The 17,870-nt window shown below is 33.9% G+C and overlaps 2 protein-coding genes across 4 annotated transcripts; both read right to left on the reverse strand.

The window, feature by feature from the left end:
• Window positions 1-222: 222 nt before the first annotated feature.
• On the reverse strand, window positions 223-5,103 carry LOC107463698 (uncharacterized). Of its 3 annotated transcripts, none has more exons than XM_021132224.2 (3): window positions 4,571-5,097; window positions 4,065-4,160; window positions 223-858 (listed from the first exon to the last, which is right to left on the reverse strand). In XM_021132224.2, exons 1-3 carry the CDS (start codon window positions 4,736-4,738, stop codon window positions 811-813), a joined length of 312 nt encoding a protein of 103 aa, XP_020987883.1. In that variant the 5' UTR covers window positions 4,739-5,097; the 3' UTR covers window positions 223-810. The 3 variants fall into 3 exon arrangements, with proteins under 3 accessions (XP_020987883.1, XP_052110431.1, XP_015938038.1); XM_052254471.1 differs by lacking the exon at window positions 223-858 and adding an exon at window positions 2,490-2,875 and having other exon boundaries at window positions 4,571-5,103; XM_016082552.3 differs by lacking the exon at window positions 223-858 and having other exon boundaries at window positions 3,280-4,160; window positions 4,571-5,087.
• A 6,908-nt stretch (window positions 5,104-12,011) lies between these two features.
• On the reverse strand, window positions 12,012-15,566 carry LOC107463699 (probable inorganic phosphate transporter 1-5). Its single transcript, XM_016082554.3, has 2 exons — window positions 15,438-15,566; window positions 12,012-13,992 (listed from the first exon to the last, which is right to left on the reverse strand). Exon 2 carries the CDS (start codon window positions 13,948-13,950, stop codon window positions 12,313-12,315), a length of 1,638 nt encoding a protein of 545 aa, XP_015938040.1. The 5' UTR covers window positions 13,951-13,992; window positions 15,438-15,566; the 3' UTR covers window positions 12,012-12,312.
• Between the last annotated feature and the right edge of the window lie 2,304 nt (window positions 15,567-17,870).

Genomic DNA, 17,870 nt, shown 5'->3' on the forward strand with positions numbered 1-17,870 from the left:
CCTTCAAACTCAAAAGGAGGAACTTTAGGCCACTTTTCTCTGAAGGTTCAGATGAAACGCGGTACAAAATTCATCAACCACAGTATACCACACGGTCCAACAATATCCGTCTGCTGTGGCTTCTTTTAAAAAGCAGGTATTTATTTATTTATTTGGTCTTGGGTTAAGCCCAAAGAACCCTACTTGATCCTTATACCCAACCCACCCGACCCAAACCCATATGTCTTCCAGGAATGGTTGAACCTCGCCAATGTCTTCTTTTGACTTGATTGCTTGGGTGAGATTCAGACTATTTGTTTCAATTATTACATTCTCTATATCTAAATTTTTTGCCACAATAAGTGCTTCCCTAATAGCTATTACTTCTGCTGTCAGGGCTGAACATGCTATAATTTTTGAAGCTGAACCAGTTACAATACATCCATTATGGTCCCTAAACACTACAACAACTGCTCCTTTTACAGAATTTTTATTAAATGATGCATCTACATTTCCTTTGCTTATTCCTATTGATGTTGTTGTTTAAATCTGCAGTGTTCACTGGGTCTGAGAAATCCACTTCCAATATTCTTGCTCTGAGTATGATTAAACTTGAGTTTAATTCTGTGTTATGGTGCACTGCCTGGTTCCTGCCTTAATGCCTTTTCATATCTCCCAAATCAAAGATCTAGCTTTGTTTGTATACATTCTGTATTCTGATCCAAAGAGCTTGTCTTCATGTTTTCTATGAGGTCCAGCATCCATTTCCCAGATGTTGTAACTATCTATGGCCTTGGGCTGCACTGAATTTGTGCACCAAACCATACTGCTCTAATCCAGGGACATAAAGAGCAACGCACGTTCGGTTGTCTCCTGCTCCTACATACATAACGGGCAAACAAGGTTATTAATAATCCTTCTTTTATATAGGTTAGTGAATACCAGAATAATATTATGTGAAGCCTTCCAAAGGAACATCCTAATCTTATGCGGGATCATTAAATCCCATATTTCTCTTCATAACTCACTTTATGTTCTCACCAGTCCATGAGACATTCTGAGTATTACTTGTATTTTCTTTCCTAATTAAGTGGTACCCAATTCTAATTGTATATTTTTCATCTGATCTGTATGGCCATATGAACCTATCCTGGTCATTAATTATGCTGACTGGAGTTCTTCTAATCTTTTCCACAATGTCATCTTGAAACCTCTCTCTTAATTTAGCTAAGTTCCATCCAACACCTTCATCAATCAGATCTTTCACCATATTCATGTTTTCATTCCTCTGTCCTTGTATTGTCCCCATCCCTAGCACTCATTTGTCTTCCATATCCTCACTTTATCCTCCTTGCCTATAGCCCATCTTCCATTCCACAGCCAAAGGTTCCTCTCCTCTAGAATACTTTTCCAAACCCAAGATGAAGATCTCCCACCCTCACCTCTTTGAACTGACAAGGAAAATAAATAGCCTTGAGAACTTGGACCCATATAGCATTAGGGTTCTCAAAAAATCCTCCAAGCTTGTTTGGCAAGAAAGGCTAGGTTTTGATCGTGCAAATTCTTAAAGCCTAAGCCTCCTTCCCTTTTGCTAATGCACAATTTAAACCAACTCTTTCAATGAATCCCTCTCTTTTTTCCAATCGAGGCCCACCAACTCTTCCCTATTGCTCAATCTCTGACAGAACCCTTTAAGAATGCATCCAGCATTCCTGACATAAGATGGAATGGCCTGTAATACAACTTTGAATAAAACTTCTTTCCATGCCATATTTAGGAGTTTCTCCTTCAAACCCCCTATCTTATTACAGAACCTGCTCCAAAGAAATTAGAAGATCCTATTGAAGTATCTAGGTATATATGCTAAATTGTCATATGCTTTTTAAGGGCTTAAACTACCACAAATATTAATAATTTCACCTACACTCACCTCTAACTTTCTCCGTTAGCAATCACATCATCACCAACTCTACAAGATTTAATATAGACCACAGCTACAACAACTATCTATTAGTCCAATTCTTACCTAATCAATTTGATAATATCCATGCAAGCTTAAATTCATGCTAGCACCATGCATTCACACACTTGGAACAAGCATCACAGCATTTTATCATCAAAATTGTAAGGTATAGCAGGTCAAATTTAAAGGGGAAGTGAATTATCACTAATGTCTTACACTGCTAATTCTTTGCTGATTAAGTCAGACCAAGGGATGCCTGATCTCGAAGGCAACGATAACCCAACCGCACACTCCTTCAAATCTTCATCTACCAACTTACCAGAACACCAAACCAACTTTGTGAAACCTTAAGATGTGTATGAGAGCTTTAATTTTGGAGGATATTTTGTCTTCAAAGATCGAAACTCACTAATATACCCTTCTAAAGCACTCCAAACAAAGCCCCTAACGAACCAATCCAAAGCACTCGCCACTGCCTCGCTCCACCTACAATCACCCTGGTTCACATTCTTACTCTAGTCACCGCCTAAGATATGCTGCAGAAAAGGTCTTAAATCAACCATGGTAAAGGTTTCAATGGTGAGATAAATGAAATAAAATATGCAATACACCATGGAAAGAAGGAAGACCCAATATTTAGCCTATTTAGTTAGACAATTATATTCCTTCTTTTTTTATGTGCGTTAAAATTCCTAAATTACCCCATCCTATTGACCTGCCCAAGTGCCTGTTGTCACTATCACATCTCCTTCAAGACCAACCACCATGAAAGGTTCCACACAGGAAAGGGAGTGAGGGACGGGGACCCCATCAGAAATTTGTGTCCACATCCTCTTCCTCCAATCTTCCACCATGCTTCCCTCCTCTTTTAGTTCCAGCTATACACGTCAATGATGGATCCTTTGTTGGTGTTTGGAAATGCCACACCCTATTCTGGTCTCAGCATAAATATTGTTGGAGTACCAATAGAAATGGAAAAGCACTATCCTGGTTCATGAATGGTTTTATTAGTTCACAGTCTTATTTCATTTAATCCAAGACACATGTTGGAGAGAATGAACAAGCAAATGTTAGCTTTATGCTTGTGGTACTAAAGATAACAAATGCAAATGCCTAATAGTCCCTAGTTGGCCACAACTGAAAGTTTTTATTAAAAGAAATAGTGAAAGATGCAACAAATTCATAGAAAGGCACAATGAAAATAAGACGGTACAACATATCCACAAATTGGGTTTTACAAAAATAATAATAATAACAATAATAATAAATTAAAAATTAAAAATCACTAATCTCACTTTTTCCTTTATAATACCATAAACCGAAAACACTGAAACAAATCAAGAAATGATAACAAAAACTTATTAGGCGGGTAGATTCTTTAGTTTAGGAATCAATTTAAAGTACAATGCAATGCTGTTCCCACTTTATGGGTAGCTACTAGCTAGTCTATCCGCTACGCGGCTACGGACTAAATCTCCAAAGTAGTCCCTTAAATTCATTACTTTCACAACTTTAGCCCTTCAAATCCAAAATTCATTATAACAGTTCTCGAGATTCAGCTCTGGGCACCATATTAGTCATTGGACCTTTTCTAGCACTGAGTCAACGAACAAAGTGCTGAACTAATCTTGACTTACCACCCTATATATAGGCTTAAACGACGTCGTTTTGTTTTGGTGCTTAAACAAGGCAAAACGAGAAGACGAAGGAGAGTTTATATGATGTGCAAACCGTTTTATCTCTCCCTATCCTCCAAAACAACATTGCTTTTGCCTTGTTTAAGCGCCAAAACGAAACAACATCATCTATCCTTGTGTTTAGCGTGGAAAGTCAGAGCTAGCAGGGAATTCCATTCGTCGACTCAACGCCAAAAAGGGTCAGGGACCAATGTGGTGCCTGGAATTAGATCTCGGGGACTAGTATAGTAAATTTTGAATTTGAGGAACTAAAATAGTGAAAGCCGTGAATCTCAGAGACTACTATAAGGCATCCGCTATGCTTTATAAGTCATAAACTTTCAATAAGGTTTCTTTTGTTTTACTGGAATGCTTCCTGCAGGTGAATTCAAAGTACTGGGTTTGGTAAACCAAGTAGTATAGAGAAACTGTTTATGTTGTCCTACATGATTGCAAATGAGGCGAAGCTTTTGTCTCTCTCTCATCCATCTCAACACTATCTTCATATGTTGCTTGCCTTTCAAATCTTTCAATCCAACCTCCTGAAACAGTTTAGACAGTTACTCAATGGGCTCAATCTACTGATTAAACAGGTAAAGTTTAATTGTGAATTTCAGTATATACTTGAGCAACTTTGATCATTGCGGGAATAATCATCCCCTAGTAGAAGTAGCTGTAGTATGTTTGTAATTTGCTGAATAATAAGATTTATTGGAGTAAACAAAATCAAAATTTAATCCTTACTCAATAATGTTGAGTTCAATGTTATTCACAGAATGAGTTATGTTTGATTTTATTGAATAAAGTGCAAACCAGAAAAATCTATTCCTTCCTTTATTCACTTAGCAAGCAACAGCACATTACTCGAAAGTAATACTCGCAAAGATGACGGAAGAAAGAGTATCAAAAATATTCATAGCACTAAGAGTGAATAAAAGCACTATATGTATACCTTGACATGTTCCCAGGTGTCTTGAACGGTGAGGGGACCATGCTCCTTCACAATATCAAATAGCACTCTAGTGATGGTGAGTCTCTGCTCCGGTGGAGTCTTCAGTTCTATTGGTCCCATCTTCGGCTTCGGTTTCTTGGCAAACAACCTTATTGCTGTCCCCAACATGCTGGTGAGTTGCGCAATTGCAGCGCAAGCAGTCAATTTAGAGAACAGTGGAATGATAGAAATGTTTGCTGTGATACAGATACAGTGACCATTCAACGGCTTTGGAGCTAGCCTTGTGTCGGCGATAAATATTTACATGGTATCAATTTCGCTCACGAGAGGCCGCCTCCAGCGTCCGTCGACCACCGTCGGGAAGCACGAGCACCGCTGCCTGGGTCGCACCACCACCGCACGTCTACAAGGTAAATGGTGAGTGTTGACGCCTCTTGAAGCAATGGAGATTACAGACGCGTTGGAGTTGTGATTAGGGACGATGCGGGTCTCTTGGTTCGAGCAAGCCACTTGGAGTGCTCCAAACCCAACTACATCAGTGGAGGAGGCTGAAGCAAGGGCCTGCTATTTGGGCCTCTAGTTAGCCTAGGAATAAATTTTTTTGGAAATAGAGGTGTTATAGGGCAGGTTTTGAAACCGGTCATAAATTGTTCTAATTATTAGTAAAATTATTGATTCAATTGGTAAAATTAGTTTGTATTAAAATAATAAAACGGCAGACCCTTAAATGAAGCTCCGATCTACGACGGATTAGTCCTTGACCTGTCGAGCTGAGGGATATCGTGGGCAACCAAAAAAATAATAATAAATAAAAAACCAACTTGGGTTGGTTGAGTGGTAAGCTTACTCGTATGCTTAACAAGTGTCGGGGGTTTGAATCTCGCCTTGTGCATGCAGCAACCTATTGGCCAGCGACAAACCGTTAAATGAAACTCAGATCCGCGACGAATTGGTCACAATTTTAACTAGATTACAACACATAAGAAAAAGCACTAGTAGTTGTAGAATCTTAAACCGAAGAATAAAAAAATAAGAACGAAAAATAAAAAAATGAAGAATTCTAAATTTTTTTTCACTTTTAAACAGAACATAAAAAAATGAAGAACAAACACTAACAATGAGTACTGACCTTCGATCTAAGCAGTTTGGGCAGAATATGATGGAGAGCAGTTGAGCGCGATACAAGCAGCATAGCAACCAGACGACAACCATAATTATTCCTTCTTCTTCACTTCACTACTAATGAGTTACGAGTCATAATTCACGAGACATCTTCCAAGGATAAAGTTCAAACAGGCATATAGTTATGTGTGTGTGAGAAAGAGACTTAAAGGATATGAATGTCTTTTTGATAAAAGATTAAAGATATAATAATAAATTTTGACAAAAGAATATAAAGGTCATTTATTAAAAAATTGAGGACAAAATAACAACCTAAAAAAAAGGACACAAAGAAAAATATCCTAAAAGAATAAGTGCAAAAAATGGCTCTAAAAAAAGAGACAGAATAAAATAAAATGAAATAGATTGAAATAAAATAATAAACTGAAACAAAGTGAAATAGAATGAGGCGGATGGAAATAGAATAAGACCAAATAAGATAGATTGGAAACAAAATGAGAAAGACTGCTAAAACTAAATAAGACAGAATGTGATAGAATTTGAGGCAGAATGCTTATTAATGAACATTCTTAAACGCTTTATAGTAGAATGATAATGAAGAAATGTCTCGGGCCTAATGAATAGTTAAATGTTTGCTTGGCAAAGTCGAGAATTCCGTGTCATTTGTCCAATGCATAGACTATATGAATGCGGATTTCTGGTTTTATCCTACCCACGGAGTGTTTGACTATGTGTATATATTATAGCGTCAAATTTTGCGATAATTATCAGTTATCATGGACTAATAGTATTCTTAATCATTCGATACATGTACACATACTGACGCAATCGAAAAGTTGTATCTGAGACTTGTTTCCAAGTAATGTCGGGTTGCTGGTAGTGAATCGACACATAAATTTATGGCATGCGTAGGACAGACATGCATCATGATTGTCTGCGAAATATTCTCTGTAATCTTGTGTTGTGCTTGATTCTTTATTATTGTGTTTTGTGACTTGTAATTTGTGACTTGTCTATGATTGTCCACTGTTACTGACTTACTGTTATGAAATTGACGAAAATACTAAATGTTAATGGAAAAAAAACTATAAGGAATTATAAGAAAATGTAAGGAATAATGTGAAAGGAAATTAATACTAAAACAGTCACGAGATGAAAGAAAGCTAAGATTGTATAACCTATGGTTGAAATAATAACGTGTACGATTATTCCCGTGCTAGAGTCTTATCCAAGGACTGATAAGCGAATTAGTACTCTGCTGGAAACTGTAGAATTTTACCCTTTTCCTTCACTATTCTTACAGGCGTTGAAGAGGTGGTGCTTGATAAACTCCATTTGTAGAGTTTATCTTGTACTTGATTTAGGGGATTTTATAACCTTTTACCCACATTTATCCATTGAAATAGCATGGTTTTATAACTTCTCCTTTAATTGTGCTTAAGAGTGAAAACATACATTTTAGGACTTAAAATAGCTAAATCTAATACTCCTTGATTTCATTATATGCCTTGATATGTTTGCTAAGTGATTTCAGATTTAGGAGCAAGGATTGGACCAAGGGAATGAAGGAAAAGCATGTAAAAATGGAGAACTCATGAAGAAATAAAGGAAACGCAAAAGCTGTCAAGCCGATCTCTTCGTACTTAATCAACCATAACTTGAGCTACAGAGGTCCAATGATGCGGTTCCAGTTGGGTTGGAAAGCTAACATCCAGGGTTTCGAAATGATATAAGATTTGCTATGGTTGAACCGCGCATGGTGACGCGTACGCGCATAGTACGCGCATGCGCCGTTGCTGCCACGTGGTTCACTTAAAGCAAAACATGGCCAGTGAATTCTAAAGCCTTGTGGGCCCAATCCAACTCATTTCTGATGCTATTTAAGCCAAGGATTGAAGAGGGATGAGGAAATTAGTTACCAATTAGTTTTAGTTTATTATTTAGTTAGTTTCTAGAGAGAGAAGCTCTCTCTTCTCTCTAGAATTAGGATTAGGTTAGTTCATAAATCTAGATTTATTTCTTCTTCTTCTCTCTTCCAATTTTCGTTCCTCTCCTCTATTGTAGTTGTAGAATTCTTCTTCTAATGTAATTCCTTTGTTTATAGTTTGTGAATTCTCTTTTGTAGATCTACATTTCTCCTTCAATGCAATTGGTAAGTTCTTTGTTGTTTCATGATTGATTTGGTTTTCTATTGTGAATCTCTTGCCTTTGTAGTTAGATCTCTCTTTAATTCTTGCAAATTCATGTGTTTACTTGTATTGCACTCTATGTGTTTGATGAAATGTCTCTTATAGCTATTAGTTAGATTTTGTTCCTCTTAGCTTAGGTAGAGTAATTAGTGACACTTGAGTTATCTAATTCCTTTGTTGATTGGTAATTGGAGAGATTGCTAATTAGTTTGGAGTGCACTAAAGCTAGTCTTTTCTTGGAAGTTGGCTAGGACTTGTGGCTCAAGTCAATTCATCCACTTGACTTTCCTTTATTTAGTAAAGGTTAACTAAGTGGTAGCAATGAACAATTCTCATCACAATTGAGAAGGATAACTAGGATAGGACTTCTACTTTTTATACCTTGCCAAGAGCCTTTTATAGTTGTTAGTTTATTTTCATTGCCATTTACTTTCATGCTTCTTATCCAAAACCCCAAAACACATTTCTAACCAATAACAAGACACTTTATTGTAATTTCTAGGGAGAACGACCCGAGGTTTGAATACTTCGGTTTATAAATTTTTAGGGTTTATTTTAGTGACAAACAACTTTTTGTATGAAAGGATTAGTGATTGGTTTAGAAACTATACTTGCAACGAGAATTCATTTGTGAAATTCTAAACCGTCAAAAATCCAATCATCAGTGCTACCCCTTTTGCTACAACCCAAACTTGAACTATGTTTACCTTTTAAAAACGCCCAACGGCCAACGCTATATAAAGCTACAGAATCTATAGTGTTATTTTCCTCTCCTTATTAGTATTTTTTTAACGGATAAGACTTTACTAACTTGGGTGCCAGACTATAAGTTTTTTGAATTGGCTAGAACTCAGGTGTCATATGTAAAGTCTGTACTATATATGTAGTGTAACATACTAAAGGAGTCTAAATTTGGGATAATACGTCTGATGTTGTATGACTGATGTTCTTTTACTCTCTTGATATATGTATGAAGCCCTTGCGATATTATGGAACATATTTAATTTTTGAAAAAGTATAAGTGAACAATAAAAATATTAAACAATATAAATAATAGATATTTTGAATGTTCATTTTACTAATAAAAGTTTAGAGTTTATAAGTTGACAGATTACTAATATTTGACAATTAATATTAGTCACCACATGCTAAAAATTGAATTGTTACAAAAATAAAAACCATAATAAAAAAAGTGATAAATACTAAAATTTCATCTATTGAAAAAAATATGCTTAGATTTTTTTTTGAGGATTAGAGTGAAATTAAATATCTAATTACCATTAAAGATTGAATTTTAGTGCAAAAAGAACAATGAAAGTCACTCATGAACTAAATTTAAGTATGAAAAATTGTATAATTATTATTATAAATGTGAAAAAATTAATCATGATAAAAGAATTTGTACTGAAGAGATAGCTATGTCCCTAGTAAATCCAAGCGTCATCAGATATGATCCACAGAAAAAAAAAATGAGCAAAAAAATGGGATGGAAGAGTCAAGTCAATGAGGGATAAGAAATTTATAAGCTAGTATCTCAGCAAAATTTTGGGAAGACTAACAATCCACATGATCAAATGAAAGGGAGACAAGTGGCAATGCAAAAAATTCAAGACAGTGATAAAGGGGATGATCTTGAAGAAATAAACGGAGACTAGGGGTGTGTTTGTTTGAGAGGAAAATGGGAGGAAGGAAATAGGAAGGAAAGAAATTAGAAGGAAAATAATTATTTTCCTTTGTTTGGTTGAATGGAAAACTTAAAAGGAAAAAATGAATAGTGTAAAAAAATGAGTGGACCCATTAAAAATTTTTTCCCTCCAATAATGAATGGCAAATGGAAGGAAAATATATTTTCTATCAATATTCCAATATTACCCTTTAATTTTTAATATATTTTAAAATATCTAAGGATAAAATTGTCTTTTCATAACATTATATACTATTTCCTTCCTTCTCATTTTCCTTTCATCCAAACATATCCAAGGAAAATAAAATTCCATCCAATTTCTTTCCTTTTTCTTCTTTCCTTTCTATTTCCTTCCTTTCTATTTCTTTCCTTCCGACCAAACAAAGCCTAGGTGATGGTACCGCAAATAAAAAAAAAAAAAAACGGTTACTTCAAAAAATCAACAATTCAGTGGATCAGAATCATCTAATGGTAATTTTTTATTTACCTAATGGACACTTAATATGTAGGTTACTGTTAATATGATAAAAACTTTGATAAGGTGATCAAAACTTTGTTATACAAGTTAATAATTATAAAATCATGAAAGAGAGCTTCAATTAGATGGAATATTGGAATAGAAAACCTATTATATATATTTTTTATATTACATTATTGAGGTATATTCTTTTGCTGTTTTTTATAAAATGAATTGTTTGTATCAAATTAATTTTTTTATTAAAAGTTTTATTTCTGACTTCCAGTTTTATAGGTTATTGTTTAAGGTTTATTAATTTAATTTTTTTTTTTGCAATTATTAGAGTGTATATGTTATTTACTAATGTTTTCTATATCTAAATTATTTAATTTTGGTATTAATCATGTTGATTCAATTAAATAGCTGTTAAAAGTTGCAACGTTGGATTTTTTATTGCTTTTTTTTTTAGCAGAATTTGATATAAGTCCTACCAAATTTCTTTTTTTTTAAGAATAAAATATTATTTTAGTCTTTTAACATTAAGATCAAATTTTAATTTGTTCTTTAACATTTTAAATATATTATTTTTATTTCAAAAAATTTTAAACTGATTTAATATGGTTTTATTGTTAAATTTAACACTTGTAGTTAACGGAATGAGTTGTGTGGAGTTAATATCCTTACTATAGTTAAATCATATATATTCTTTCATGTGTTAGAAAAATAAAATCAAAACCTTTTTATAACACTTTTTTTTTTAATTTTTATTTGAGGAGTGCTAGGAGGCTAGTAAATTTTGTGATTTGTAGTCATTAATTAGCTAGCATTAGTATTTTTTATGATGTGAAATTTTATCCAATAATGTGAAATCATTCATTTTTTTTCGCAGGTTAAGTGCTGACTAGATTTAAATAAAGGCCCCTAGACTTTTTCTTTTTATTTTGTATAAAATTCTAAATCCTAATAATTAATCATCAACGCTTCAAAATTAAAGAAAAAACTTTTATATTAGTGATTGTCGGTAGATTGATTTTACTTGCATATTGAAATCAAATACTATTGACTTTTTAATATGTAAATTGTTTGTGTCAAATTTAATAGTAGAACAACATTGAAATTACTTAAAATATTTTTGAAATTGAAATAAAACGTTTAAAATTTTTTTGAATTGAAATAGGATATTTAAAACATTAAAAATTAAAATAAGATTCGTCCTAAATGTTGGAAGACCAAAATAATATTTTATTTTATTTATTAAAAGTGTTATATTGTGTTTTTTTTTTGTTGCATCCATATTTATATACAATTTAAAAGGTTAGCTGTGGGTAGAGTTTGTTATGTTAAAGCTATTAAAATATTTTTTAATTAGAATTTTCATATATAATGTATCCTTTTTATCATTGTGATTTTTAGTTAGTTTTTTTTTTGTGCATCCACCGGCATTCAATATATACATAATTCTCAATGAACGTATCTCATTTATAGTGAGGATAAAATATTTATGAACATATTTTGGTTTTTTTTTTAAATAAAATACGTTTAGAAATTTTTTTTATTTTATCTTAATTATATCTGTGATAGGTTTTCAACGCATTTTTACTTATCTCCTTCTTTTTGAGAACGAGATATGTGCATAACAAGCTTGTCTTCTATAAAAATGAGATATATAATACATGAAAAATTATAATTTTTTTGAACTCGTAACTTTATTTGTAAATTTAGTATTTATTTTATTTGTTTAAATTTTTATATCTATTGATCTTATAAATGTAATCTCATATTATAATTCATTCTTAAATATTGTTTGAAAATTAAAAAAAATAATTTTTTATTTATAACCGTTATATTAAAATTTAAAATCGAAACATATTAGCATTTGCACCCATATTAGATAAAACTTTGTCTTTCAATTTGTTTTAATCCCACTTAAATCTTAACAAAACTCATTAGTGAATGTAATTAACATCTTACACATAGGCCATAGCATAGTTGTTCTCTAATTTTTGTTGTTAACTTGAAAATATAGGCAACACAAGATTCTTACAGTAATTACACTACTAACTAGGAATACTAAAACACAATGTAAATAAAACCATTGGAGACAGATTTAACATGAAGTAAGCGGTAGTATAGGTGCTTACCAGACAGAGCAGCAAAAAAGTTGGAACAAAACCTTTTTTTTTTCTATTTATAAAATTTTATAATTTTATTTTATATATGTGATTTGTTTCAGCATAATTAACAACCTGTGCGATGAGATTCCAGGAATATCCAATCAGTAATATCTGTGTCATACTGGAACAGTCCTAGAAGATGCGGTTTGCTGCTGCTCAGAAGTAGTGATCGCACCAGCTTCTTCGTCTTCTTCATTCTCGCCGCTCAACTCCTCCAACGATTTCCCTTTGGATTCCGGCACCAGCAACGTGAAGAACATCCCAACACAGTTGCACACAGCAAGCAGAATAAGAGTATCCTTCATCCCAATACCAGCAGGGTACCCTGCATCTCTTTTACTAGGATCTTTGCTCTGTGAAGCGTACAAGAACCCGAACGCACCCACAATGGCCCCGGCCTTTCCCGCGGCCGAGGATATCCCATGGCAAGTGGACCTCAACCTGGCCGGAAAGATCTCGGCCGGGACAACAAAAGTGGTGGCGTTGGGACCGAAATTGGCGAAGAAGAAAGTAAGAGAGTACATGACCAAGAAACCAATCCTGTGTTCCTTCTGTGTCCAGTGATGGTATGGAATGGCGAGCGCGAACATGAACACAGTCATGAAGAAGAAGCCCATTAGTTGGATGAAGAATCGACCCAAGTAGTCTATGAATGCCACAGTGAACCAGTACCCTGGGACAGTGCCACAGAGCGCAATGAGTGTCTGAGCTCTAGCAACCCTGTAAACCTCGTGGATGGCGTTCATTTCAGCCGCCGGAGGAAGCCACCCGATGCTAGTATAGATGTCCTTCTGGAAAAGGTTTGAACTGTAATACGCAATGTCCAGTAGAAACCAAGTGGTAGTTGTTCCAAGTAAGTGCAGCCCGTGGCGGCGGGCGAATTCCCTTGTAAACAATCCAAAGCTGTTGTTATCTTTCACCGCCATCGCGTCCACCTTCTCCTGCTCCGCTTCAATCTCAACTTGCAGCACTTTTGACATGTCTTGCGCCGCCTGCTTCGCGTTCCGGGCCACCAGCGCCGTGTACCTCGCCGTCTCCGGCATCTTCATCCGCCAATAGTATGTTAGGGCGGCAGGCACAGCGCCGAACATCAAGATGATCCGCCACACGTAATCAGCTTCAGGGACAAGGGACGCCTTTGGATCCACGTTGTACGGCGGTGCCTTATAGGCGTGGTCAAACGCCGTGGACACAATGAGTGACACAATTCCACCAACCAAAATCCCGAATCCCTGCATAGCGAAAACCGCCGCTATGAAGGCGCCGCGGGTCTTCTTGTTGGCGTACTCCGACATAATTGTGGCGGAGAGAGGGTAATCGCCACCAATCCCAAAGCCAAGCCAGAACCTGAAGAAACAGAGCGTGGATATGACGCCCTTGGCGCTCTTGCCAAAGGACAAACCAGAAGCAAGAGAGGACACAACCATGAGAGCAAGCGTGAGTCCATAAACCTTCTTCCTACCAAGTTTGTCACCCAACCAGCCGAAGAAGAGCTGGCCTGCTAGAGTGCCGCAGAGCGCAACGCCGTTAACTGCGCATGAGACATTCGGAGGCAGAGTCCCGGGCTTTGGCGCGCCTTCATGTGTGTAGTATATGCGTCCGAGCAACTTTGTGACGTTGGCTATGCTGAAAAGATCGTAAGCATCGGTAAAGAATCCCATGCCGGCGATCACGATGGCCGTGAAGTGATACCATTGCGTCTTTGCTGCGTCAAGTGCAGTAAGCACTCCCAGTTGATCTCCACCTCGAGCCATCTGCGTCCAAATTCAACTGCTCAACTGCTTCTCTTAACACCTCTGCAAAAGTAATATCAAGTTACACAACATATATAACTTTGGAAAAAATATATAATCAGCAAAAAAAAAAGAGTAATTTTACACTATTAAAAATATCATTAGTAATTACTTAATGACTATAAATTATAAAAATTACTAGCCTCCTAATGCTTCTCTATAACTTTAAAGCTTTCAAGAAGCTTAAAGTGCTCCTTCTTTTCTTCTCTTTTAACCTTTTAAAGTGTTTGTCAAACACATCCTATATAAGTTAAAATATGTTAGATATATGAATGGTAGTTTTGCATATGAAAAAGTACGAGGAGCCAATGGAATACTTATACAATGTGTACAATGGAGGTTTATGGAGTATTAGAAATATAATTATTAGTGTTATTTTTTTTGTCAGCTGAAACTTTTGGAATAAGTGGTATCATGACATACTATTAGAGCGCTAGATCTAAAAGGTCAAGAGTTTGATCTTTGGTGAACCCCAAAATTAGTTTAATCTTTTGTGAAGATTTTTATTATTTTTAGTAATCGGATGGTTATTCTAAATAATATGGGGATGTTCATTTTGTAATTTAATAATCCAGTACATATTGTACAAATAGTTCATTGTCTCTCTATAACGGGATCCTTTGCATATATATCTCTTTTATTTTTATATTGAAATCAACAATAAAAAATAAAAATAAATTATCTTCTATACCGGAAAAAATTATGTAGGAGCATCATTTCTCTAAACTCAACACCTCTAGCTAGTAGCTACCACCTGCTGCTGCAGTCTTTTGGCTTTAATTGAACCACTTGCACTGGTATCACACTATTACTAAAAAATCCAATTAACCGGCTACAATACTTCAACTCTTATTTAATTATTTGGTCTTTTAGATCTTTATGCTCAAAATAGTTTATTCGTTGCTGACCCTACTGCAATTATTTGATTTTTCCTGTATTTCTACGTCGCTTTTGAATACTGATTTCAACTTAATTATTTATTCAACTATGTCCGCTTGTGTTCAAATTTTCTAAGCAAGTTGTTTTCAGTATTGTGACATCTATACTAATGTTCAAAGCCTACTAGAAACTTGTGTTATTCACTTATTTCAACTACTTTTTAATATATTTTCTAATTTTAGATATAAAATTAAATTTGATGGAGGAACAAATTAAAAACAAAAAATGTAAATTATTTTTGAAAAGAAAGATGTATATTTTTAAAATTTGCTTGTATTCTTTGCCTTATCTTTATAGAAGGAAAAGGGAAAAAATGGAGGAAAATGTTATATGGGAAATAGTCATTTGTTGATTCTACGTGGAATACAAATAACAATTCAATTAAATAATTTTTGTAATAGTTTTAGAGGAATAAACTATCATCTCATCCCCTTTGGTACCAAGTCAGTTTATCAATAAATGACTAAAGTCACTAAACTGTTTTGTGTGAGTTCATAAGAGGGACTAACCTGTTTCACTTCATGAATATGAATACATAAAGAAGTTACGTTTGGAGCAAAGAATTGAATTGTCTCTGTTATGCATGAAAAGGAATCGGTTGAAGTGGTTATATATATCACATATCACACATTTATAAACAGCAATCAATCTCATCTTCGTCAAGGTGATAGAGTCTCGTATGGCATCTTTGGTATATACCATGATTCTTTAGTGGAATAAAATAATCAAAGTCGACGCTTACACAAAATGTTGAACATGGTGTATTTTAAACGCTAATTAATTTTCTATCTGCGTTCCATTACATAATGGTAATGTGAAACTAGGAAATTAAGATGTCAAAATTTGAAGGTTAGACACAAAGACTTGTATCTTGTTGCTTCTCATTATTTTTCTTTCAAGTTTCCACCGATGTTAACTTTTATTGGCTTCTAACATAAGAAAAAATATAACTCAAGCCTTTGGAATAGAAACATGTGTAAATTTTTTTTTTCTTTTCATCTTTTACTCTTTTTCTTCATCCTTTTCTTCTCTTCTATGTTTTTATTTCGTTTTTATTGATTTATTAGCATTTCTCTTCTTTTTCTCTATCTTCTTTTCTATTCTTCATTTTTTTTCTTTTCTATTCATGATCATTATACACCTACTTTTATCTTAAAAGCAACATACACTCCGTTAAGATTTTATAGAATAACTATGATCATGATTTTAATATTTTATAGTCACTGTTTTTCGTACTCTACAGTCACAGTTGTTAAATAATTCAAAATTGTGACGTTTATTTTTTTAAAATTTAATCATATACAGAAATTATGATAATTAATCACAAAATAATTCTAAAACAGACATAAATTCAATCATCTAAGTTTATATACTAAATAATGTTTTAGTCCAGACAACATGAATCAAAACATATTATATTATCCATTACATGTAATATACAATAAAGACCCATAATAAAAAAAGTTAAAAGACATTAAAATATTACAATTAGATAACTAGAATATATATTAGATTTGTCCCATCTCATATAACTATCAAAAATAATATTCTTCACATCACATCTTTTTATTAGTAAAAGAAATAAATATTTTAGTAATTTTTACATTCACATTGTCTGTTGTTAAATGAAAAAAAATTAATTATAAAATATGATATGAATATCATTTGTTAGCATAACATTTGATTTAAATAACTAAATGAATTTTGAAAGAACCTAATGAAAAGTGATATTCACATTCACATTGTTATACATGTAGAACAAGCAACGTCTCATATTTTTGTCTTATTACCACAACAAGAATTAGGCACTACTAATTTGTATAGTATTTATTTTCAAATCTTTTGGCATATGACTCGATCCCGATAAAGGAGGAATCTTTCGTCGCGCGTAACTTGGTCCACTATTTGCGTCAGATGGAGATTATGAGAAGTTTCTATCATAATTTGCACTTGTTATGTACTCAGACCATGATTAATTTGTTGCAACAATACTTTAATTAAGTTTATTAAACCATCCAACTTGTAAGTTAAGTTATTTTTATTTTTGTTCATAGTTGCAACCACTCAGTATACTGTTGTTGCATTTGTCGAATTTTTTTTTCCTTTTTAAGAGAGAATTTGTTACATTTGTTGGATTTGCTGAATTAGTTTCCGTGATGAACTGATAAGTCGGATCAATAAAGAGGAGTCTATATCTCTAGAGGTGTTGTCATCAGTTAAAGAAGTAAAATAGACAGTATGAAATTGCGAGTCAATTAAGGCATGAACAGTGATGATTACAATATGAATTTTATCAAGAAGTGTTGGTAAGAGATTGAGAGTGAGATCGCTGCGGCTGTGATAAGTTTTTTTGAGACAACAAAGCTACTAAAGGATTCAAACGTTACTTGGATGGTTTTGGCACCAAAATTTATTGAAGTAAAGGAGATTAAAGACTTACAGCCAATTAGTATGGTTGGTTGTGTATATAAGGTGATATTTGAAGTATTATCTAGAAGGCTGAGAAGGATAATTTCTGAATTAGTCGGAAAGACACAAAATACTTTTGTGAAAGGTAGGAAAATAGATGATGGGGCTTTGATAGCCTCTGAGACTGCTCAACGGCTAAAGTTGAAAAAAAAAACTTCTGTCATCATTAAGTTAGATTTTCAAAAAGTTACCAGAGGATATATCAAACTATAACTTTACCAAAATTGTTTGAAAGGGGCTGGTTCCACCTCAAGTTAAAGTTTTTACTTAGTTTGTATTAATTGGTAGAATTAATACTAAAGATAGGTTGAGTATGTTTGGTGTAATTGAATCTACCGATAATTTATGTGTGTTATGTGGTATATAAGAATGTAAAAAGTGTATACCATTTGTTTGTTGTTTGTGAGTTTGTGTGGCAGGTGTAGTGTGTTTGGACTTGTGATGGTGGCTCTTCATAAACTATCTCAAGTTTA

Source organism: Arachis duranensis, chromosome 9 (assembly GCF_000817695.3).
Source record: "Arachis duranensis cultivar V14167 chromosome 9, aradu.V14167.gnm2.J7QH, whole genome shotgun sequence".
Classification (NCBI taxonomy): Eukaryota; Viridiplantae; Streptophyta; class Magnoliopsida; order Fabales; family Fabaceae; genus Arachis; species Arachis duranensis.